Genomic DNA, 26,477 nt, shown 5'->3' on the forward strand with positions numbered 1-26,477 from the left:
CATAAAACTCTAAAGTTGGCACAGCACCAAAACAACATAATCAAAGTGAATTACAATGACTGGAGCTCACCCTTACTAATGGTGCCAAAGATAGATAGTGCCCAAAGGTTACGTGTGGACTATCACAACATTAATGCAGTTATAAAGACTGATACATATCTGATTCAATGTTTAGAAGACTGTTGAGAAGGTGGGTCAAGCAACTTATATTTCTAAGTTGGACTTGCTCAGAGGATACTGACAGGCACCTTTGTCAGAAAGAGCAAGGACAATTTTGGCTTTTTATGCCAACTGAGCTGAAAATGTGTTACTGGTTAAAGATCAGCAGGTCAGGCAGCATCCAAGGAACAGGAAATTTGACGTTTCGGGCACAAGCACAAGCCCGAAACGTCGAATTTCCTGTTCCTTGGATGCTGCCTGATCTGCTGCGCTTTAACCAGCAACACATTTTCAGCTCTGATCTCCAGCATCTGCAGACCTCACTTTTTACTTTTTATGCCAACTGGATTGTATCAGTTTAAAGTCATGCCATTTGGCATGAAAAATGTGCCAGCCACATTTCAGTGATATGAAGCAGACTGCCGATACTTCAACTGATGTCAGGATTTCATCTAGATGAACTTCTAGCAAAAGTACATTTTAAAAATATGACTATGATGGTTCAGCTTGCAAAAAGTTTCATTTCCTCTCTGGCCACAGGAAAACTGCTGGAGAACAACCAACATGCTCACCATTATTCAAGAAGAAAGCAAGGGATAAACCAGGAAAGTATAGGCCAGTCAGTCTAACTCCAGAGTTGAGGAAACTAGCAAAAGCAATTCTGGGTGTTTTCAGTGAGTCACAAACAATGGTGTGTGTTCCATTAGAAACATGATCATGTGCTTTCTACATCCTCATCATCCTCACATTTGGGCCATCACCCATAATTACCCAACCTTTCCCATCCTGTTATGCTTAAACCTAGACCAGACCACATTACCAAATCCCTATACACATTGTCTTCCCCCTTGACCATTAAAATTACCACTCTAATCCTGAATCAGCTCTTTATCCAGCTTAAATCTTTTGTTTGGTGCTGTGAACCATTTCAAGAGACCATCCAAACCCCAAACGTGACTCTAGACCTAACCCCATACTCAGGAGAGTTTCCAATTTTCACTGAATCCTCTACCAAACAGTACGTCAATTCAACCTCCACCTTTGATTGCACTGACCACTCTTTAAAGCCTTCATTGATCTTCCAATCTCTGCTTGATCTGCCCATTCCCTGACAGGACCAGTACTCTCAATCCTTCTCTCCACCACAGGTCTCTACAACTGAACATAACCTTTCACCACGCACTACCATGTGCAACAGTTCAACATGGAGACCTGCTTACCTCTATCACAACTGCACAGAGCCATCTACTGCACACCTCCTTTAAACAATTGTGAAGCGAGTGGCACTAACTTTAAACAAAAACTGTTTTAAATTGAGTATTCATAACATGCAAATATGTTAGAAGTACAAACCTGCTACAATCCAGCATAACTTTCAGCACACCACTGTTTTTATCTTTGCAACTCAACTCACCATCTGGAAATCAAATTCTGTCTAGTTAAGTTACTAGGCACACTATTTTCCCCCTCTTGAGAGTTCCCAAATTGTACTTTAAATATTTAGTTCTCCATCCTGCCCTGTCTTTTATTGCCCTAGGTCCTTACGACACCAAGTTGAAGTTCAAGGACAGGTTTCCATTAGTGACACAAGGTCAACAATTCCCTAATTTTGCGGTGTTATTTATTAACCAGAAGCTAAGTCTAGCCAGAGATCCAGAAATACCCCTTGCCATTGACAGAGGCCAGCAGGTGAAGTGCACCATCCAACTATGACTCTCCCAGCACTGAGTCCGTAGCTTCTGGTGTAACAGATGCCTCACCTTGATACCAGATGGCTCCTGTGATTGCCATTCTACGTAGAGGGTGTATCATTGCATTCCACAAAACAGTGGGTTGATGGGGACCGGTTTTCTCATTTACTCGATTGCCAATACTGAAATGAAACAGACAAGTTACCAAACATATAATAGAAACACAACAGTATTAGAATAATCTGCAAGAAGCAATTTAAGAATCTTAAACTGTTAAAAATAAACTAGTAAATACTAAATTGTAACCTATTAAACTAAGATCAGCTGATGACTTCCCATCTCTGCAGAATTTCATGCCAATATTGGATTCCCCTGTGAGGTACACTCTCATTTATTTGAGAAATCAAGTTTCCTAATTGAGTTTTCTGACAACATCAGTTAGCCACAAAACCCAACAAGATATGAGTCAGTGAACAGAGCTCATTCCTCTACCATCACTGAAAATGGACAGTAAATAATGTATTATAATTCCCAGATCACACAGTTATTCTCTAGCTCATATTTTACATTTTTTAATTATTATGTAAACCTCCCAATTCACCTCACTATATAGAAGACATTGTGCTTATATCTGTATGAAATTTCATCTGCCCATTGCAAATACAAATCCTTCATCAGACTTTACTGCCTTGTGCCTATGACTCATAATCTACATAGTACTCAATTTAATTTGTGTATTGGAATCAAGGTCACATATTAAAATCATAAATAATGGGATGGGAAGGGGGTGTCAGCACTAATTCCAGATGTAATCTGTATCAATTGTGTACATTCAGAAGGTGACATGTTTCTTTCTTCCGATGAACAAACAGTGATACCTACCATCTCAGCTCGTTCTTCAAACACCTTCAAGTCCAAACTAAAATACAGAAACTTAAAGGTAACCACGTCTGGACTCTCACCCGAGTCGTGTGCTGAATAGCACTGAAGGAAGTTGAATGACAAACTAAATTCATGGCTCAAAGAATCTTGTCGGTGTTGGTTCATGTGGCACTGACACCAGTATCACTAGGGGAGGCGATCGCCTAGTGGGATTATCGCTTGACTATTAATCCAGAAACCCCAAATAATGTTCTGGGGAACAGGGTTCAAATCCCGCCATGGTAGATGGTGGAATTTGAATGCAATAGTTGACTGATATCATGAAACCATTGTCAATTGTCGGAAAATCCCATCTGGTTCACTAATGTCCTTTGGGAAGGAAATCTGACATCCTTACTTGTGACTCCAGAGCCAGAGCAATGTGGTTGACTCTCAAGCGCCCTCTGAAATAGCCCAGCAAGTTGTATCAATCACTAGAAAGTAAGTTTCTACAATGAAATGAAACTGGACGGGCCCCTGACATTGACCTTGGAACTGTAAAGATAAAGCCAAAAACACAAACAGCCCTGTCGACATTGCAAAGTCCCCCTTACCAACATCTGGGGGCTAGTGTCGAAATTGGGAGAGCTGTCTCACAGACTAGTCAAGCCTGACAGACACTGTCATTCTTACAGAATCATAGCTTACAGATAACATCCTAGACACCACCATTACCATCCCTGGATAGGTCCTGTTCCACCGGCAGGCCAGACACAGCAGAGATGACAGCACAGTGAGACACAGTCAGGAGAGAGTTGCCCTGGGAGTCTTTGACATTGACTCTGGACTCCATGAAGTCTCATAGCTTCTCATTAAACATGGGCAAGGAAACATCTTACTGGTTACCACGTACCGTCTCTTTCAGCTGATGAGTCAGTACTCCTCCATGTTGAACAACACTTTGAGGAAGCACTGAGGATGGCAAAAGGCACAAAATATACTCTGGATGGGGACTTCAACGTCCACCACCAAGAGTGGCTCGGCAGCAGCATTACTGATTGAGCTGGTCAGGTCCTAGAGGATATAACTGCTGGAATGAGTTTACAGCAGGCGATGAAGGAACCAACAGGAGGAAAAAACATATTTGACATTATCCTTACTAATTTCTGGCTGCAGAAGCATCAGTCCATGACAGTACAGGTAAAAGTGACCACAGCACTGTCATTGTGGAGACGAAGTCCCGTCTTCACATTGAGAATAATCTCCATCGTGTTGTGTGGTACTATCATAGAACATAGAACATAGAAAAATACAGCGCAGTACAGGCCCTTCGGCCCTCGATGTTGCGCCGACCGAAGCCTACCTAACCTACACTAGCCCAATAATCTCCATATGCTTATCCAATGCCCACTTAAATGACCATAAAGAGGGAGTGTCCACCACTGCTACTGGCAGGGCATTCCATGAACTCACAACCCGCTGAGTAAAGAATCTACCCCTAACATCTGTCTTATACCTACCACCCCTTAATTTAAAGCTGTGTCCCCTAGTAACAGCTGACTCCTTTAGCAGAAAAAGGTTCTCACTGTCAACCCTATCTAAACCCCTAATCATCTTGTACACCTCTATCAAATCTCCCCTAAACCTTCTTTTCTCCAATGAGAACAGCCCCAAGTGCCTCAGCCTTTCCTCATAAGATCTTCACCAAGCTAAATGGGACAGATTTTGAACTGATCTAGCAGTTCATCTAGATGGGCATCCATGAGGTGCTGTGAGCCATCAACAGCAGTAGAACTGTACAATCCAGCACAATTTGGCTTGGCATATCCCCTATTCAATCATTACCATCAAGCCCGGGGGTCAACCCTGGTTCAATGGAGAGAGAGCAGTAAGGCATGCCCAGGGCAGCTTCAAGCAGACCTAAAAATAAAGTATCAACCTGGTGAAGCTACCAAACAGGACTACTTGCATACAAAACTGCATAAACAGCAAGTGATGGACAGAGCTAAACGATCCCACAACCAATGGATCAGCTCTAAGCTCTGCAGTCCTTCCAGATCCAGTCATGAATGGTAATGGATGTTATGGTTCTGTTCACCGAGCTGGGAATTTTTGTTGCAAACGTTTTGTCCCCTTTCTAGGTGACATCCTCAGTGCTTGGGAGCCTCCTGTGAAGCGCTTCTGTGCTGATTCCTCCGGCATTTATAGTGGTTTGAATCTGCCACTTCCGGTTGTCAGTTGCTGTCCGCTGCAGTTGCCGGTATATAGGGTCTAGGTCGATGTGTCTGTTGATAGAATTTGTGGATGAGTGCCATGCCTCTAGGAATTCCCTGGCTGTTCTCTGTTTGGCTTGCCCTATAATAGTGGTGTTGTCCCAGTCGAATTCATGTTGTTTGTCATCTGAGTGTATGGCTAAGGATAGCTGGTCATGTCGTTTCGTGGCTAGTTGGTGTTCATGGATGCGGGTTGTTAGTTGCCTTCCTGTTTGTCCTATGTAGTGTTTTGTGCAGTCCTTGCATGGGATTTTGTACACTACATTGGTTTTGCTCATGCTGGGTATCGGGTCCTTTGTCCTGGTGAGTTGTTGTCTGAGCATGGCTGTTGGTTTGTGTGCTGTTATGAGTCCTAGTGGTCGCAGTAGTCTGGCTGTCAGTTCGGAAATGCTCCTGATGTATGGTAGTGTGGCCAGTCCTTTGGGTTGTGGTATGTCCTCATTTCGTTGTCTTTCCCTTAGGCATTTGTTGATGAAATTGCGCGGGTATCCGTTTTTGGTGAATACCTTGTACAGGTGTTCTTCTTCCTCTTTTTGTAGTTCTGGTGTGCTGCAGTGTGTTGTGGCCCTTTTGAATAATGTTCTGATGCAACTTCGTTTGTGTGTGTTGGGGTGGTTGCTTTCATAGTTCAGGACTTGGTCTGTGTGTGTGGCTTTTCTGTATACCTTCGTGGTGAATTCTCCGTTCGGTGTTCTCTGTACCATCACGTCTAGGATCCAGACACTCTATACAGTCATCACAAGAATTCTTGGACATCATAAATATACACATAGACAAGGAAGAAACCATGGTCTCATTCGATGTAACGGCACTGTTCACCTCTGTTGACAAAACCCTAGCCAGAGAAACAATATCCAACCTGCTGGACATACATAACAGACAACAGGACGTTGAACCTATTAACAAAGACAGCATACTTAAACTACTGGACCTGTGCCTCACAACACACTTCACATTCAAAAACCAGACTAGTGTTGCAGCTTTATAGGACCTTGGTAAGGCCACATTTGAAGAACTGTGTGTAGTTCTGGTCGCCTCACTTTAGGAAAGATGTGGAAGCTTTGGAGAGGGTGCAGAGGAGATTTACCAGGCTGTTGCCTGGAATGGAGAATAGGTCGTACGTGGATAGGTTGAGAGTGCTAGTACTTTTCTCATTGGAACGACGAAGGATGAGGAGTGACTTGATAGAGGTTTATAAGATGATCAGGGGAATAGATAGAGTAGACAGTCAGAGACTTTTTCCCCGGGTACAACAGAGTGTTACAAAGGGACATAAATTTAAGGTGAAGGGTGGAAGGTATAGGGGGGATGTCAAGGGTAGGTTCTTTATCCAGAGAGTGGTGGGGGCATGGAATGCACTGCCTGTGGGAGTGGCAGAGTCAGAATCATTGGTGACCTTTAAGCGGCAATTGGATAGGTACATGGATGGGTGCTTAAGCTAGGACAAATGTTCGGCACAACATCGTGGGCCGAAGGGCCTGTCATGTGCTGTATTGTTCTATGTTCAAACATTCTGTTGGCTAGAGTCTTACCAAGCACAAAGGAAGATGGTTGTGCAGAGTTAGTCATCTCAGCTCTAAGACATCTCTGCAGGAGTCCCTCAGGTAGTGTCCTCAGCCCAACAATCTTCAGCTGCTTCATCAACAACCTTCACTCTGTCATAATGTCAGAAGTGGAGAAGTTCGCTGATGATTGCACAATATTCAGCATCATTCGTGACTCCTCAAATATTGAATCAGTCCATGCTCAAATGCAACAAGATCTGGACAATATCCATGCTAGGGCTAACAAGTGGCAAGAAACATTCGCACCACACAAGTGCCAGACAATGACCATCACCAATAAGAGAAACTGAAACCACCTTTCCTTGACATTTAAGTTTTACCATCACTGAATCCCCTATATCCTTGAGGTTCCCATTGACCAGAAACTCAACTAGACTCACCACATAAACATATTGGTTCCAACAATAGGTCAAGACTAGGGATACTGCAGCAAGTAACTCACCTCCTGACACCCCCAAGTGTTTTCACCATCTACAAGGCACAAGTTAGGAGCGTGATGGAACACATCTCTCTTGCCTGAATGGGTGCAGCTCCAACAACACTCAAGAAGCTTGACACCATCCAGGACAAAGCAACCTGCTTGACTGGCACCAGATCTACAAACCACCACTCCTTCCATCACTAGCGCTCAGATGCACTGCAGAAATTCACCAAAGATCCTTAGACAGCACCTTCCAAACCCACAACCGTTTCCATCTAAAAGGACAAGGACAGCAGGAATTTGGGAACACCACCACCTGCAAGTTGCCCTCCAAGCCGCTCACCACCCTGACTTGGAAATTTACCAGCATTCCTTCACAGTCATTGGGTCAAAATCCTGGAATTCCCTTGCTGCTCAAACCACAACAAGTGGGCTACAGCGATTCAAAAAGGCAGCTCACCATCACCTTCTCGAGGACAAATAAAGATGGGCTATCAATGCTGGCTAGCCAGTCAATGCTGGCCAGTCAGTGATGCCCATGTCCCAGAAATGAATAAAAAAAAGTGCTCAGGATGCTGTTACCTTAAGAGTGGGCCCTATTTTAACTCGGTTGAGCAGGGTCCTGGCCACACCATAACTACAACTGTAGTCAATTTAGAAAGTAAGAGAAGTGGGCAGCAGTTTCAGATGGAGAAAGTTTTAGAAATCCAGGGACTTAAGGCCATATAGCAGTACAGTTCCTTAGGTAAAGTCAAGCAAAGCAAAGCAAGATGGAAAAGGATAAAATCTTTAAACAGTAACAGTGCATCAGCAGAGTCCACTAAATGAATAGTGCAAAATCATGTAAATTGAATGCATAAAACATTTGCAATAAGAAAGCTAAACCTGTGACAAAAATAGATAAATGATTTAACTTATACAATTAAAAATTGAGCCTTGGATAGTGATGTAAACAGAGGGACCTAGGAGCTCAGGTGTATAATTCTTCGACATCTGCATCATATATACAGATGGCGGTTAAGAAGCTGTTGCGGTTCTGTTCGCCGAGCTGGAAGTTTTTGTTGCAAACGTTTCGTCCCCTGGCTAGGCGACATCATCAGTGCTTTGGAGCCTCCTGCGAAGCGCTTCTTTGATGTTTCTTCCGGTATTTATAGTGGTCTGTCCTTGCCGCTTCCGGGTGTCAGTTTCAGCTGTCCGCTGTAGTGGTTGGTATATTGGGTCCAGGTCGATGTGTTTGTTGATGGAGTTTGTGGATGAATGCCATGCCTCTAGGAATTCCCTGGCTGTTCTCTGTCTGGCTTGCCCTATGATAGTAGTGTTTTCCCAGTCGAATTCATGTTGCTTGTTGTCTGCGTGTGTGGCTACTAGGGATAGCTGGTCTTGTCGTTTCGTGGCTAGTTGATGTTCATGTATGCGGATTGTTAGCTGTCTTCCTGTTTGTCCTATATAGTGTTTTGTGCAGTCCTTGCATGGTATTTTGTCCCGGAAGCAGCAAGGACAGACCACTATAAATACCGGAAGAAACATCAAAGAAGCGCTTCGCAGGAGGCTCCAAAGCACTGATGAGGTCGCCTAGCCAGGGGACGAAATGTTTGCAACAAAAACTTCCAGCTCGGCGAACAGAACCACAACAACGAGCACCCGAGCTACAAATCTTCGCACAAACCTTGGTTAAGAAGCTGTTTCAATACGCTTACCTTCATTACTCAGACCCTTGAGTAGAAGGCCTGGGACAGTATATTAAGGTTGTACAGGACATTGGTAAGGCCTGTTCAGTTTTGGTCGCCCTGTTATCGGATGGATATTATTAAGTTGGAGAGGGCTCAGAACAGATTTTCTGGGATATTGCTAGGAATGGAGGGTTCGAGTTATAAGGAGAGGCTGGATCAGCTGGGACCTTTTTCATTGGAGCATAGGAGGTTGAAAGGTAACCTTACGGTGGTTTATAAAATTATGAACCTGTGAACTAATTCTGTTTCCTTGCCATATGATGTGGTGTATATGGACTTCAGCAAGGCATTTGATAAGGTTCCCCATGGTAGGCTCATTCAGAAGGTCAGGATGAATGGGATACAGGGGAACTTAGCTGTCTGGATACAGAATTGGCTGGCCAACAGAAGACAACGAGTGGTAGTAGAAGGAAAGTATTCTGCCTGGAAGTCAGTGGTGAGTGGTGTTCCAGAGGGCTCTGTCCTTGGGCCTCTACTGTTTGTAATTTTTATCAATGACTTGGATGAGGGGATTGAAGGATAGGTCAGCAAGTTTGCAGATGACACAAAGATTGGAGGTGTCGGCAGTATAGAGGGCTGTTGTAGGCTGCAGCAGGACATTGACAGGATACAGAGATGGGCTGAGAGGTGGCAGATGGAGTTCAACCTGGAAAAATGCGAGGTGATGCATTTTGGAAGGTCCAATTTGAAAGCTGAGTACAGGATTAAGGATAGGATTCTTGGCAGTGTGGAGGAACAGAGGGATCTTGGTGTGCAGGTACATAGTTCCCTTAAAATGGCCACCCAAGTGGACAGGGTTGTTAAGAAAGCATTTGGTGTTTTGGCTTTCATTAACAGAGGAATTGAGTTTAAGAGTCGTGAGATCTTGTTGCTGCTCTATAAAACTTTGGTTAGACCGCACTTGGATTACTGCGTCCAGTTCTGGTCGCCCTATTATAGGAAAGATGTGAATGCTTTGGAGAGGGTTCAGAGGAGGTTACCAGGATGCTGCCTAGACAGGAGGGCTTATCTTATGAAGAGAGGTTGACTGAGCTCAGACTTTTTTCATTGGAGAAAAGGAGGAGGAGAGAGGACCTAATTGGTCCATACAAGATAACGAGAGGCATAGATTCAGTTGATAGCCAGAGACTATTTCCCAGGGCAGAAATGGCTAACCAGAAATGGCCATAGTTTTAAGCTGGTTGGAGGAAAGTATAGAGGGGATGTCAGAGGTGGCTTCTTTACATAGAGTTGTGAGAGCGTGGAATGCATTGCCAGCAGCAGTTGTGGAAGCAAGGTCATTGGGGACATTTAAGAGACTGCTGGACATGCATTTGGTCACAGAAGTTTGAGGGTGCATACATGAGGATCAATGGTCGGCACAACATCATGGGCTGAAGGGCCTGTTCTGTTCTATGTTCTATGGACTCTATAACTCTAAATTACATTAGAGACTTTTTAATACAAAGTCCCACTGCCTGGCTGGCTGCAAGACTTTGTTTCCTTCTTCTTTACTACATTCTCTCACACTGCAGCTCAGTCATTCCCTGATACTCATAGAACATAATAGCGCAGTACAGGCCCTTCGGCCCTCGGCGCCGACCTGTGATACCAATCTGAAGCCCATCTAACCTACACTATTCCGTGTACATCCATATGCCTGTCCAATGACGACTTAAATGTACTTAAAGTTGGCAAATCTACTACTGTTGCAGGCAAAGCATTCCATACACTTACTACTCTCAGAGTAAAGAACTTCCTCTGATATCTGTCCTATATCTATCACCCCTCAATTTAAAGCTAAGCCCCCTCATGCTCGCTGTCACCGTACTTGGAAAAAGGCTCTCCCTTGTCCACCCTATCTAACCCTCTGATTATCTTATATGTCTCTTTTAAGTCATCTCTTAACCTTCTTCTCTCCAACGAAAACAGCCTCAAGTCCGTCAGCCTTTCCTCATAAGACATTCCCTCCATACCAGGCAACATCCTAGTAAATCTCCTCTGCATCCTTTCCAAAGTTTTCACATCCTTCTTATAATGCAGTGACCAGAATTATACACAATACTCCAAGTGCGGCCACACCAGAGTTTTGTACAGCTGTAGCATAACCTCATGGTTCTGGAACTCGATCCCTCCAATAATAAAAGCTAAAATACTGTATGCCTTCTTAATAACCCTGTCAACCTGGGTGGCAACTTTCAAGGATCTGTGTACCAGGACACCGAGATCTCTCTGCTCACCTACACTACACTACACTCCGCCCTCTATTATTTACTGCCTGTTCATGACCCCATGTTTATTAACCACTCTCCATATACTTGCCTATGCTCAGCTTTCTAGCACTTCTTCATATGATTCACGTTCATTTCTTCTATTTCTCCTTGATATTCTAAGTTTATTTCTAGAACTTTCCGATCTTCTCTCTTTTCATAGAAATCCCCGAAGCTTCAGAGATTTCTTACATCAAGCTTAGATACTTAAATCTCAACACACCTGAGAATATTTCTACCATGCACCTTCACAATGCTGTCACATCTCAGTATCCCTTTCCATCACTGTTCTCTCGCTGTAGTATTGCTGCCCTCACTGCTGCTGTTACTAATTTCTGAACCACCATTCCATCATTACTACTGCCCCACAATTAAATTCGGAGTCATCAGTCCAGTTGATGGCATATTTTGAGGCTATCCCCTGTTGCACTGATCAGGCTTATTCCACAAAACTTTCAGCCCCTGCCTTCACCATTCTCTCAGCCTAAAGTATCTTCTTTCCATTTCCGATTACTACTTAGGCAGAATGCTGGAATATCCATCTCTGTATCCTGACCTTCAAGGTACGTTAAAAACATTTATGGTAGTACATGTACAGAATCCATACAGAAATGATCTGGAAGAGGGCACTGTTGGTATGATCAGCAAGTGGCAGATGACATGAAGACTGATGGAGTAGCAGAAATCATTGGGGACTGTCAAAGAATACAGGAAAGTTGGGCGGAGAAGTGGCAGATGGAGTTCAATCCAGGCAAATGTGAGGTGATGCATTTTGGGAAGTCTAATTCTAGAGCAAATTATACAGTAAACGGAAAAGCCTTGGGAAAAGTTGATGAGCAGAGAGATCTTGGAGTTCAGGTCCATTGTACCCTGAAGATTGCTGCACAGGTGGATAGAGTGGTCAAGAAGGCATATTGTATGCTTGCCTTCATCGGACGGGATATTGAGTATAAGACCCTGCAGGTCATGTTAAAACTGTACAAGACATTGGTTCGGCCACATTTAGAATACAGTGTACAGTTCTGGTTGCCACATTACCAAAAGGATGTGGACACTTTGCAGAGAGTGCAAAGAAGATTTACGAGGATGTTGCCTGGTATGGAAGGTGATAGCTATGAAGAGGGGTGGAATAGGTTAGGATTGTTTTCATTAGAACAATGGAGATTAAGGAGGGACCTGATTGAGGTTTACAAAATCATGAAGGGTATAGACAGGATAGATAGAGATACGCTTTTTCCCAGGGTGAGAGATTCAATAATGAGAGGTCACGCTTTCGAGATGAGAGGTGAAAAGCTTAAGGGGGATATACGCGGCAAGTACTTTACACAGAGGTGCCTGGAACGTGTTGCCAGCAGAGGTGGTAGAGGCAAGCACGGTAAACTCATTTGAGATGCGTCTGGACAGATGCATGAGTAAATGGAGAGCAGAGGAATACAGATGCTTAGGAACTGGGCGACATGTTTCGACAGTACATTTGGAACGGCTCAGGCTTGGAGGGCCTGTAAATTTTCTTTGTTCTTCTTTGTCCTAATCCTGCATCTTGGTTTTTGTATCTTCCACAAAATAAGATGAATAGTAAGTCTTTTCCCCAGGGTAGGGGAGTCCAAAGGTGAGAGTGGAAAGACTTAAAAGGGACCTAAGGGACAACTTTTTCACACAGAGCGTGGTATGCATATGGAATGAGCTGCCAGAGGCGGATACAATAACAACAATTAAAAGACATTTGGATATGTACATGGATAGGAAAAATTGGAAAGGACATGGGCCAAACATAGGACAATGGGACTGGTTCAGGAAACCTGGTCAGCACAGACTAGTTGAGCCAAAGGGCCTGTTGCTGTGAAGTTGAGTAAAGTAATTGTGGATTAGGAGGCAGGACATTATGCCGGCCGGGGGGAGGGGGGGCGGGGGGGTGCATTGCACGGTCCTTTTAAAAGATTGTGCTTCTTCTGTGCTTAGAGATTTAAAATGCTAGTGCACAGGGTACAAGAGAAGGGGGCAATTGGAAAATTGGCAGAATTAACTGCCATACGCTAGAGATAACACCTCTCAGCTCTTCGAGAAAGCATCATCTATTTACGAAGGTATCAAAGGCGGAGAAGATGTTCCTGACAGAATATTCCAGAGGACACATAATCTAGTTGTAATTTCAAAATACTAAATTCTATTTGTTTCATATAAGTGGGGCTTATATTTATTGGAACAGCATACCATTAGAATCTTGCTTTATTCAGGAATAGTTAATAGTTAGAACGGATTTATTCTGTTTGTTATTAGTTTGGTTAATTTGTTCACTGTTAAGAGTTAGATAAATAATTTGTTACTTATTGATTTTAGAGTGTCAGGGATTTATTTTCTGTAATCACTACAAGTTTCTGAAAAGCAAGTTACACCACATTTCATACTCATTTTATAGAGTATAAGAGAGTATCACAGGTTTCTCTTTCATATGAAAAATCTGTGCAGCAGAAAACTGAAGACGACACAGGGAGATCTACAAACAGGGGAAGATTGACACCAGAGGTGACAGCTGATGTCTGGTTTTGAAAACTGCGTTGTTGTAAATTTAATAGGGGTTTTATTGGATCAGTATATTTTCAAAGATTGGGAGGTAGATAACAAACCTTTAAGAGAAAGGAGGGTTAATGTTGTAAATAGTTGATGTTCAATGTTCGCTTGAGAGTTAAAGAATAATTTTTTTTATTAATTAGTGGAATTTAGGTAGCGCTCTGTCACTCATACTTTAACAGAAAATGAGGCAAGGCGAGCTTTTTTGTGTGTTTGGTTTAAATAGCAGAAGGTTTTATTGCCATGTTGTAACAAGAGATAGAAGATATGGTTGCTAAATTTGCAAATGACAAAAATGGGGAGGAAAGTAGGTTGTAAAAAGGACACAAGGGGCTACAAAAAGGTATGTTCAGTGAGTGGGTAAAGATACCTCAACAGTGAAAGATTGCAGAGTCCTGAGATGCAGCAGAATCTGAAAGCGCATGAATTGCAAAACGTTAATATGCAGGTACAGCAAGTAATACAGGAAAGCAAATAAAACATTATTGTTATTGCAAGAGGAATTGAGGGAGGGAATTTGTGCTTCAGTTGTACAGAACATTGGCAAGACCACGTTTGGAGTCCTGCATACAGCACTGATCGTCCTGTTTAAGAAATGATGAGAAGGTTTGCTAGTCTAATAACTGGTAGGAGTGTGTTGTCATATAAGGAGAGGCTGGACAGATTAGACTTATATCCATTGAAGATTAGAACAGTAAGAACTGTTTTGATGGAAACCTATAAGATCCTGGGAGGACTTTACAGGGTGGATGTAGATAGTATATTTTTAGTAGCGGGAGAATCTAGAACGAGATGTTTGGGAGCAACTATACAGGACAGTTAAAGAGAATGTATTTTCTCTCAGAAGGCTTACTTCTGGACTCTTTGGACTCTTCTTCAAAAGGCAGCAAAGGCAGAATCTTTGAATGTTTTAAGGTAAAAATAGACAGATTCTTGATAAGCAAAGAGGTGAAAGGTTACTAAGCATAGGCAGGAATGTCTAGATGAGGTTAAAATCACATCAACTGTGATTTTATCAAATGCAAAGCAGCTCCAAAAGGCGAAGTGGCCTATTTCTGGTCTTGATCCATCAGGCCTGTCTTGGCTCTCGAAATTAGCAATTTGCTAATAGCACTTTTCCTCATAATCCTGCATGCTTCCTTTTGAGAAAACAGTCCAATTCCCTTTTGAATGGTTTTATTGAATCTGCTTCCATCACACTCTCAAAATGTGCATTTCAGACTTTAACCAGTTGCTGTCTGAAGTTTTTCTCATGTCACTTTTGCACATTTACTAATAAGTTTAAATATTTATAGCGACTTACGTATATATACACCCAGATCTCTGTTACTGCACACTCTTTTAGAGCTACCCCCCTAACATTAAACAGTTTTTCCATGTTCTTCCTACTAAAATGTACTTAGCTCCAATCCACACTATTGCAGACACACAAGTGACCTTGAAGCCATTTAAAGAACACAGTCTGGGTGAATGCTTGTGTCTACTAGTTAAAATAGAGTTTTCGAATTATTCTCACTCATACTTTTTCCCATGGCTGTGCAAATCATTTCATTTTCAGATAATTCCCTGAATCCTTTTGAATCTCCTTCCACTGCCCTTTCATTGTTGTGTTCCAGATGAAAATAAAATTCTCAACACAGTTTCAAGGTGATTGGCAGAAGACCCAGAGTTGTGTCCTGTGATTCTCATTTCTTCATGATGTGGAGGTGCTGGTGTTCGACTGGCATTGACAAGGTCAGAAGTCAGGTAGGAGAAAGTGAGGACTGCAGATGCTGGAGTACCAGAGTTGAAAAATGTGGTGTTGGAAAAACACAGCAAGCCAGGCAGCATCCGAGGAGCAGGAGAATCGACGTTTCGGGCAAAAGCCCTTCTTTAGAAGTCACACAACACCAGGTAATAGTCCAACAGATTTATATGAAATCACAAGCTTTCAGAGCGTTCGTCTTTCATCAAGAGAAGTGACAAAGTAACAGCGCTCTGAAAGCTTGTGATTTCAAATAATCCTGTTGAACTATAAAGTGGTATCAGGTGGCTTACAGAACACAGAACTTGGGTGTCATGGTGGCACAGTGGTTAGTACTGCATCCTCACAGGGATTCTGGGTTCAATTCCTACCTTGGGCAACTGTCTATGTGGATTTTGCATATTTTCCCTTTTCTGTGTGGGTTTCCTTCCACAATCCAAACATATGCAGGTCAGGTGAACTGGCCGTGCTAAATTGCCCGTTGTGTTAGGTGCATTTATCAGGGGTAAATATAGGATAGGGGAATGGATCTGGGTGGGTTAATCTTCAGTGGGTCGGTGTGGACTTGATGAGCTGAAGGGCCTGTTTCCATATTGTAGGGAATCTAATCTAATTGAATTACAGCACAGTACAGGCTCTTCATTGGATAGGCATATGGACGAGAATGGAATAGTATTAGATGGGTTTCAGATTGGTTCCACAGATCGAAGGCTGAAGGGCCTGTACAGAACTGTAATTCAATTAGATTAGACTCCCCACAGTATGGAAACAGAGTTTTGTACAGCTGCAGCATAACCTCGTGGTCCTGCTTCTTCTTTGAAACCATCAGCAACCCCTTCAAAGTCTTATTCTTCAGAAAGTGACATGCCCAGAACAGAACAGAGCAGGAAGCTCCTCATTGATGTTTTATAGAGGTGGAACATTATTTATTTATCTTTCTACTAAGCATCTATTTGTAAAATGTTGGATTTCAGATGTCTATTTCGCAGCCGCATCAAATTATTCTGCAAGCTTCATAGATCGAATTGTGTGCATCCAGGTTCCTCTGATCCTTTATTCCCTTTAAAATATATGTATAAAGAAGGTGGCTTTTGTGTATGTGCATGTCTATGAAACTTCATTTTGACTTTCCATTTCCTTCAGCTGTGGACTTTACACTACAAGTGCTATGTAAAAATTTGTATTGGCAGAATGTGTGGTCAGGTGACGTGCAGGGGACAGTTTGAGTGCTAAGTGATCAATGGGTTAGGTTGATGAGTTGAGTGCTGCTTGATGAGTGGATCACAAGTGAAGGGCTGCACGAGTCAACTCTGACAGATAGATGCTGAAGTGATGGCCTGTGGTTGCAGGTATGACAGGCTGGGGCTAAGTCTTCATAGAATCATAGAGCTCCTACAGCGTGGAAGCAGGCAACTTGGCACAACAAGTCCACACTGACTCTCTGAAAAGTAATCCACCCAGATCCATTCCCATAATGTTCAACTTTCCCATGACTCATGCACCTAACCTACACATACATCCCTGAACACTATGGGCAACTGAGCACAGCCAATCCACCTGACCCGCACATCTTTGGACTGTGAGAGGAAACTGGAGCACCTGGCGGAAACCCATGCAGACACAGAGAGAACGTGAAAACTCTACAGAAATAGTCGCCAGAGGCTACCTCACAGCGCCAGAGACTGGGGTTCAATTCCCGCCTCAGGCGACTGACTGTGTGGAGTTTGCACGTTCTCCACGTGTCTGCGTGGGTTTCCTCCCACAGTCCAAAGATGTGAGGATCAGGTGAATTGGCCATGCTAAATTGCCCGTAGTGTTAGGTAGGGGGGTAAATGTAGGGGTATGGGTGGGTTGTGCTTCAGCAGGTCAGTGTGGACTTGTTGGGCCGAAGGGCCTGTTTCCACACTGTAAGTAATCTTATCCAGGTCCCTGGCGCTGAGGCAGCAGTGCTAACCACTGAGCCATCGTAGATTAAGAGATATGTGGGTGGAAGTCTGAGGGCTTGGAGGGTGATGGGAAGTGGCAGAAGGAGAAGGCTGGTGCTGTGTGAGTGATGAGTCAAATGTTACAGGGATACTTACTGGACTGCCATAGAAAATATAGGTCAGGTCCCGTAAGGGCTGGCTGATTGAGAGGTGCACAATCGTACTGAGGATTTATTAGTTGATGATTGGCAGGCTGGACAGACTTGCTGCTTTATCCTATCTGACACGATGTATTGTCCAAGGAAGAGTTGAGTCAATAGCCTCCCTTGTTCTGATCCGTTTGACAGTTGTTAATTATTCTGTGGCCACAGCAAACTAAGAGAGAATTCTAAGAAGGTCAACTGTAAACTTACCTGAAAGGAATTTCACATTTGTGCAGGACTCGTTGGGAAGACCAAGCTTCAATGGGAGTTCCTCCCCAACATGATTCCACCAAGCCGATAGGATACTGTAGCTTATCATAGAGGTATTGACCAAACAACCAGCAGACAGCCGAGAATGAGGTGAAGTTGCCTTGTCCAAGAATCTCTAAGATTCAATAAATGGAAATGATGACAAGTAGGAAGCAAACTTAGCATCTTCAAATAAACATTGAGCCTTTCCACGATCAAATAGAGAGAAAACCAGACAAAGGGAATATAATCGTCAAACTAGAGTTAGACCTTATAGAAGTGAAGTCAAGAAGTATTTATTTTGAACAACAGCTACTGGAAATCTGGAGCACTAACATTCTGCATTCTGTCAGACAGACAGACACCCACACACACACTCCCACCCACTCACAACCAGATGTGACTGAGTTCATAGAATCATAGAGTTCTTTACTCATGAACTGAGGGCTTTGTCAGGAATGCTAAAACAGCTGACAGTTTACAAAACAATTAACATTAGCAGCTGTATACAGAAAATAGCACTTTTACAAGGGAGAGGAGCAGCAAAACCATGCCCCAAACCCTACCGTTCAACCAATTTTTTTTTCTTTTTCTTTTTTTTTGACAAACAAGGGAGATTCCTCGACACTGGTCCAGCTCCCTCAGAGCCAGGTCTCAGAGTAAACAGGATGTCTAACACTCCTGTTTATTTTTTCTATTTTATTACCCCCACACTACTGCCTAACTGTGGTAGTGCTTATTTTTCCCCAGCACCCATGTTGTGTGAAGAATAGTAGTTTATTGTAGCAAGAAGGTAATTTCCTGCAACTGGTTTTCTAATTTGTTTTAATATTGGCTGATGCAATCCTCGATTTTGTTGCTTATATATTTCCAATATAGCACATTTCTTGCCATCCTCAGACAGAATTCAATTCTTTTATGTGCTTTATTGAGCTCTTCTCAACTCTTTCAGGATAATGACTATTTCCTTATGCAATGTGCCATCTGAGGCTGTCAATTAATCTCTGTATGCCTTTTAGGTAGAAAGGTGAAAAGCAGGATATCTTATGTTGTAATTTTGGATTTATCCCATGCCACATACTAATGAGGCCAGAAATAGGAAGATAATATAGTTGAACATGAGGATAAAGTGTGATATAGGAGTGAGGGCTTCAGTTTTGTAACAAAATGCATGTGACAGTAATTAAATCAAATAAAATGGAATTCAACCCTGAAAAGTGAGAGGTTATATCTTTTCTTAATAGAATTATAGAATTCCTAAGTGTGGAAACAGACCCTTTGGCCTAACAGGTCCACATCAATCCTCCAAAGAGTTACCACCCGGACCCATTCCCCCACTTTTGTCCAAAATTTACCCCTGACTAATGCAACTAACCTACATATCCCTGAACACTATGTTCAATTTGGCATGGCCAATTCACCTAACCTGCACATCTTTGGACTGTCGGAGGAAATCGGAGCACCCAGAGGAAACTCACGCAGACACAAGGACAATGTACAAACTCCACATAGGCAGTCACTCAAGGCTGGAATTGAACCTGGTCCCTGGTGCTGTGCGGCAGCTGTGCTAAACATCAAGCCATCCTTTAGAAGCAGTGATTAGACATGGGAATACTCAATACCAGGCGAAACAGAGGGATCTTGTGTGCTTGTTGACAGATCCCTGAAGAGAGCAGGACAGGTTAATAGAGTAGTTCAAATGAGAATTAGGTTTATAGTTACATGTGCACAAGTACGCAATATAGGTTCAGTGAAAAGTCACCCATCCCAACGCCATGTTAGGTACAAATGTACCCAAGTACAAAATTTTAAATTCAAAATAGAAAAGAGAAAGAAATACAGTTAGAAGTTCAACATTACAGTGTTTTCGTAGTCTGGGCCTGCAGTTGCTCCATGCTGGGTTTTCCTCATGAGGGCCTGTTCACCCTCACACTGGGCTGAGTCTCTCACTGCCAACTGCCATCCAGACTTGCAAGCTACTGACCGCCATCCAGGTTGGCTAGCTGCTCTGTCTCTGACCACCAACGAGGCTGGTCAGCTGCTTCATCTCTGACTGCCATCCAGGCTGGTCATCTGTTCCATCTCTGCCATCCAGGCTGGTCATCTGCTCCGTCTCTGACCTCCATCCAGGCTGGTCATCTGCTCCGTCTCTGACCACCATCCAGGCTGGTCAGCTGCTCCGTCTCTGACCACCATCCAGGCTGGTCAGCTGCTCCGTGTCCGACCACCATCCAGGCTGGTCAGCTGTCCCATCTCCAACCACCTTGCAAGCTGGTCAGCTGACTCACCATTGACCAAAGTCCCGCCAACTCCAGTCACTGTAATGCTCTGCACTCCAATGTCATTGCTGGCACTGCTTCCACAACTGAACTCTCTCCAGAATGTATGTTTAAAAAAACCCTAAAAAACTGGGGAAAAACAGAGGATACTTGCCTTTGTCTGCCATGGCATAGATTATAAAAGCTGGTAAACTATTTCAGAGCTCTAAAGAAAATTGGTTAGGCCATTGCTGGAGTACGGCATCCAGCTCTGGTCACCACATTATACAAGGATTGTTCTAGAGAGACGCAGAGGAGATTCACTAGGATGATGCCTGATTTGGAGGCATTTTAGCTAAGAGAAGAAGCTAGAAAAACTTGGTTGCTGTTTTGAGCAGAGAGGGTTAAAGGAGGACCTGACTGAGGTGTACAAGATTATAAGGGCATGACCAGGATGGATAGATTGCAGTTGTTCCCCTCAGGTGAGGGTCAATAATAAAAGGGCGAAAGGCAGGAGGTTTAGACATGAGTTGAGGAAAGATCTTTTCACCCTGAGGATAGTGGGAATCTGGAATCCATTGCCTGGAGGACTGTAGGGTTGGGAAACATTGCAACCTTTTCAAAGTAAGTGAATGAGCACTTCAAATGTCATGGAATTCAATCCGGATAAGTGTGACATGATACACTTCGGCAGTATAAAATGTGAGGGAATACATGACAATTAGTAGGCCCCTGGGAAGCACCAAGCATCAGATTGTGTATATACACCAATTCCATAGGTTATCGGGACACGTGGATAAAGTGGTTAAGAAGGCAGGTACAATTGCCTTTACTAGGCAAGGACATAGGATTTAAGAGCAGCGTCATTATGCTGAAACTGTTTAAAACATTGGTTAGGCCATTGTAGTGCTGGAATGTCCCTTCTAAATAAAATAACAACCTTTTGGAACACTGAGAGCAATGTTGGCCAACTGAATAGCATGCTGGGAAAACTGGCCAACTGAACAGCATGCTGGGGATTGGATCAGGCCAGATGACAGGTAGCACATCTTGATTGACTATATTGAATAGGTGTCAATGAGACAGTGGAACTAAAATATTAAGCCATGAAAGCTTGCAGCATTCACTGTCAAATTGAATCAGGCCAGACAGATAAGCAAACTATTCACCTTGATTGATTATCGAATGTGTTGTTGATGAGACAATGCTGCAAGGTTTTGGATGGACTGATATTGAGACACCCTGGTTCAGAGGGTTGGTTCAATCAATAGGGAAAATTACAATATCCAATGCTGTCTTTTGTAATCTGAGATTGAACTCAATTTAAATTGTGCATTGTTACATCAAACTACTGCTAAACCACTGTCTTTGGAAATGACCTAGATAACTAGTTAAGAGTCATTGAATCACAGATGTACAGCACGAAAACACACTCTCCAATTCAACTTGTCTCTGCCGACCAGATATCCTAATCTAGTTCTGTTTGCCAGCAATTGGCCCATATCTCTCTAAACCCTTCCTAGTCATATACCCATCTAGATACCTTTGAAATTTTGTAATTGTACCAGACTCCACCACTTCCTCTGGCAGCTCATTCCATACATGCACTGCTCTCTGTGTGAAAATGTCGCCCCTTAGGTCCTTTATAAATCTTTCCCATCTCATCCTAAACCTATGCCCTCTAGTTCTGGACTTCCCTAATCCAGTGAAAATACCTTATTTGTTCACCCTATCCATGTCCTTCATGATTTTACAAACCTCTATAAGGTCACGCCTCAACCACCAACACTCAAGGGAAAACAGCCTCTTCCTATAGCTCAAATCCTCCAACCCTGGCAACATCCTTGTAAATCTTTTCTGAACCCTTTCAAGTTTCTCAGCATCCTTCCTATACGAGTGAGGCCAGAATTACACACAATATTCCAAAAGGGGCTTAACCAATGTCCTGTACAGCCACAATATTGATCTGTATAACAGCCAGTGTTATACTCAATGCTCTGACCACACTCCCAGGATCTTACCGTTAAGTGTATAAGTCCTGCCCTGATTTGCCTTTCCAAATACAGCACCACACATTTGACTAAATTAAACTCTATCTGCTACTCCTCAGCCCATTGGCCCTTCTTATCAAGATCCTGTTGTATTCTGAGGTAATATCCGTTAGTTAAAAGAAGCCACTCAAATCAGAAAAGTAAATAGACACACTCCAGAGAATATCAGGAAAAGAAGCAAAAATAAGAGTCTCAACTCCAGTTCAACCAACTGTAATATTATACAACGTTTAACATCTTGCACTTCTAAAGCAGATTTTAAATTAGTATGTGAGCATGCACATATAAGAAGTGTAAGATTACTCAGGATATTAGAGGGAAAGACTATATGTGTCTATCTTGTGTTTCAATGATAATAAAACACGTAGAATAGAATATCCTTTATCGTCACATATCCTCAATAAGTTTATACATTGCCAACTACAGCATTAACTTAGATATAAAAGTACGTAGGCACAGCTTTTGTTACAAGGTTTGCTATAAAAATAAGATGTCCAGCATTACAGAAAAGAGTTCAGTACAGCAGAGCATGTAGGCATTTAACTTCCTGTTGGCTCTAGGCTCTGGCTCCATAACGTGCCTGCACCATGCCGTGCAGGGAAGTTGCTGCGCCAGGCCAGGAAATTACCAAACCATGCTTGGAGCCCCCACCAGCAGCAGACCACTGCAGGAGGCCAAAAGGTCACCACGCCATGAGGTGCTTACAGGAGGAGGCCACTGTGTTACGCTGACAGGTCATCACGCCAACGACAGGAGGTATCCATGCCACCCAAGGGAGGCCACTGCAGGAGGCTGGGAAGCCACTATGCGAAGCCAGGTGTCATCACTCACCAGTGGCTGGGAATCGTTGTTCCTTGCCAGGAGCCAGGAGTCGTTGTTGGAGGCCGGGGGGGTTGTTGTCGAAGGCCAGGAGTCAAAACGAAGAAAGAAAGAAGAACACTAGGAGGAAGAAAAAGAGAAGAAAAACAAAAAAAAAGAGTGGACAAGCTTCAGTTGGAGTGCCCTACTCCGTTACCATCTTGCAACAAGACAAGATGTCTCATGGTAAACCACATCTCATTATCGATAAACAACATGTAAAACTAAGTCAGCAAGTAGATCAGAACATTCAAAAAGAAGCTTGCAGCACAGTTAGAGTATTGTGTGCAGTTCTGGAATCCACATCATAGGATGAATGATAGCACTGGACAGAATACAGAAGAGATTTTTCAAGACGTTGCCTCAGCTGGAGAGATTCAGTTTATGAAGAAAGATAGAACAGACTAGGGTTGTTTTCCTTAGAGAAGACCTTTTGCTGTCAGCACATGGACATATTCTTGACTTCAGGGGTGGCATAGTGACTTAGTGGTTAGCACTGCTGCCTCACAGCACCAAGGTCCCAGGTTCAATTCCAGCCTTGGCTGACTGTCTGTGTGGAGTTTGCACATTCTCCCCATGTCTTTGTGGGTTTCCTCTGGGTACTCTGGTTTCCTCCCACAGTCCAAAGATGTGCAGGTCAGGTGAATTGGCAATACTAAATTGCCCGTAGTGTTAGGTGCATTAGTCAGGGAAATGGGTCTGGGTGGGTTACTCTTCGGAGAGCCAGTGTGGACTGGTTGGGCCGAAGAGCCTGTTTCCACATGGTAGGTAATCTAATTATTTTATTTTGTTCACCTGCAGATGCACCTGATGAGTTCTGTTAATATTATGGACCAGACCAAACCCCCTTCAAATATATCAAGGAGATGACCTTGATTCTAATTTTTTATCTTATTTAAAGGCAAGTGTAAGGTACCATGTTCCAGATATAAGTTAATTGGTTGCAATACTCAGCTTTAAGCAAAACATACTTTATTCTTCCCCTAATGTTAAAATACAAACAAAAGGAGGAAGGACTGGTATAACTTTAAGTCTACTGAAAAACTTAACACATTAATAGACTATTTAACTACTAAACAGCAATTGATCCAATATAGTGATATCCCATAAACACATCCTTAGCAAAAATGTGGAGGAGCCGATGTAGGACTAGGATGGAATTTTTTTTTAAATCACACAAGGAGCACCTGAAGGAGTAGTGCTCTGAAAGCTAGTGCTTCCAAATAAACCTGATGGACTATAACCTAGTGTTGTGTGGTTTTTAATTTTATCCTTAGCAAAGGCTAAATCAGTCAAACAGATCACCTCACATGCAATTCTGGCCCAGAAAGCGATCCCAAGCTTTTAGGTGTAACAGAGAGACAGAGCGAGAGAGATGTAGCAGTTTGCATGACTAGCTTCAAAATTAAAGGCGACACAGTGACTCAGTGGTTAGCACTGCTGCCTCACAGCACCAGAGTCCCAGGTTCAATTCCAGCCTCGGGGGACTGTGTGTGTGTCGAGTTTGCACATTCTCTCTGTGTCTGTGTGAGTTTCCTCTGGGTGCTTCAGTTTCCTCTCACAGTCCAAAGATGTGAAGGCCAGGAGAACTGGCCATGCTAAATTGCCCATAGTGTTAGGTGCATTAGTCAGAGGGAAATGGGTCTGGGTGTGTTACTCTTCGGAGGGTCAGCGTGGACTGAAGGGCCTGTTTCCACAATGTAGGGAATCTAATTTAATCCCAACAATTGCTGAAAGCTAAACTAAAACCCTAATTCTGTGGGGGCCCATCTTTACCAATTCATGCTGCTTCTATTGATCCAACCTTATATAAAAAAACAACGGGCTCAAGCTAGTCTATCTTCTTAATATGTTTTGAGGGAGTTTGGTCTGGTCCATACCAATTTTTCACATAATATTTATGTCAAACTGCCTTTAAGATCTTATTTGTGAATGAATGCATTTGCAGTTTTAAACAGCAAATATCATAAGTCTCATAGTAGTTAGCTAGTAATCCATTTTTGTCTTTATTCAAAGAATAAATTTGTTTACAATAAATATATTTTTCCATTAATGACAAATCCATGTGTGAAATATATTTATCCTGGATATCAGTGTGATGGGATAATTTATCATCTTGGTTATTTGGTTAAGTAAGTGTAGAACGGCGCCTCAGTGATTAGCACTGTTGCCTCACAGTGCCAGGGACCCAGGTTCGATTCTGGCCTCGGACGACTGTCTGTGTGGAGTTTGCACGTTCTCCCAGTGTTGGCGTGGGTTTCCTCCGGGTGCTCTGGTTTCCTCCCACAGTCCAAAGATGTGCAGGTTAGGTGAAATGGCCGTACTAATTTGCCCATAGTGTTCAGGGATGTGTAGGTGAGGTCCATTAGTCAGGGTAGAGGGAAATGGGTCCAGGTGGGTTACTCTTTCGAGGATCGGTGTGGACTTATTGGGCTGCAGGGCCTGTTTCCACACTGTAAGGATTCTATAATTCTAGTTATACGTTTATAATGACTTGTGGAATAGTGAGGTTCAACTATCTGTACTGTCTTCTCAACAGTGTTAGACATATCGCAACAAGGGATATGGAATAAAGGTGAGTTAATCAAACGAAGATCCCAATCTGCCACGGTTTGACAATATAGCCTGCCAATACCATTCTGTAAGCTAAAGTTTCTTCCTCGCTATTTACTTTAACTCAAATTTTCATGTCATCTGCAAATTTACTGACCATACCTCCTCCATTCATGTCAAGACCATTTCTATACACAACAAACAGCAAGGGAGACTCAGCATCAATCCCTGTGCTTTGCAACTGGATACAGACTTCCAATGATCAAAACACTCATTGTCAATGACCGCCTGCTTCCTGATTTGGGTCCAATTTGCTAAATTACCCTAGAAACCATGAAGTCTTAGCTTAACCAGTCTCCACATGAAACTTTATCAAAAGCTTGACGGACGTCCATTCAAACTACATCAACTACCTTCATTTACATAACCAGTCACCTTGTCAAAATAAAAAAAATCAACCAAAGCTTTCAAACTTAAAAACATGTGAATCTTTTACTTTCTCTATACTGGAGGGATGTTCTGTAGTTGAATACTTTTAACGCTGTGATAAACAAAATTCAGGTCTCTCTCAGAAGCAAGGTTATGGGGAATGGACAGCAAATTAGAGTTGAAGCTCAAGATCAGGCAAGGTTGTAATGGCCTCAAATAGCCTACTTCTGTTACTATTTTATCCTGTTCATCTGGTACCTTGGCGGCAATGTACCATTCTGGAAACAGAGCTGTAAACACGAATCACCTATCTATTCTCCTCATCGTATCCCCTATCACTGTTGTCTTCTGATCTTCCTCTTCCTACACAGCAGAGACAAACCAAAGGAATTGAAGACTGGATGGGGAAAAAAACTGATTTATTACAAATACCATATTTTCTTCCACATTAAAACCCGAATTTACATATTAGTTAAATCCATCAACTGGAAGAACCTCAGAAAGCAGAATATCATAGACAGCCAAACAAAGAGACAGTATGCACAACAGGGAATTGCCCTGCCAGTTAGGAATACAAATATAGTGCAATACAACACACTGCATGTTATGCCATGCTTTAGTTTACTGTTATTTACCAGATCCATGACAACATGTTCAAACTTGAATACAACTCATGTTATGAAGTTCAAG

At 42.8% G+C, this 26,477-nt stretch overlaps 1 protein-coding gene across 1 annotated transcript in view; it reads right to left on the reverse strand.

Moving 5' to 3' along the window:
• Positions 1-26,477, reverse strand: part of siae (sialic acid acetylesterase) — a 134,066-nt gene that overhangs the window by 64,702 nt on the left and 42,887 nt on the right. Inside the window, exons 5-6 of the mRNA XM_060846842.1 lie at positions 17,600-17,774; positions 1,920-2,032 (exon numbers count right to left, since the gene is read on the reverse strand). Of these exons, the coding sequence (XP_060702825.1) occupies positions 1,920-2,032; positions 17,600-17,774 (288 nt within the window). The remainder of the gene's footprint in view (positions 1-1,919; positions 2,033-17,599; positions 17,775-26,477) is intronic.

Source organism: Hemiscyllium ocellatum, chromosome 29, assembly GCF_020745735.1.
Source record: "Hemiscyllium ocellatum isolate sHemOce1 chromosome 29, sHemOce1.pat.X.cur, whole genome shotgun sequence".
NCBI lineage: Eukaryota > Metazoa > Chordata > Chondrichthyes > Orectolobiformes > Hemiscylliidae > Hemiscyllium > Hemiscyllium ocellatum.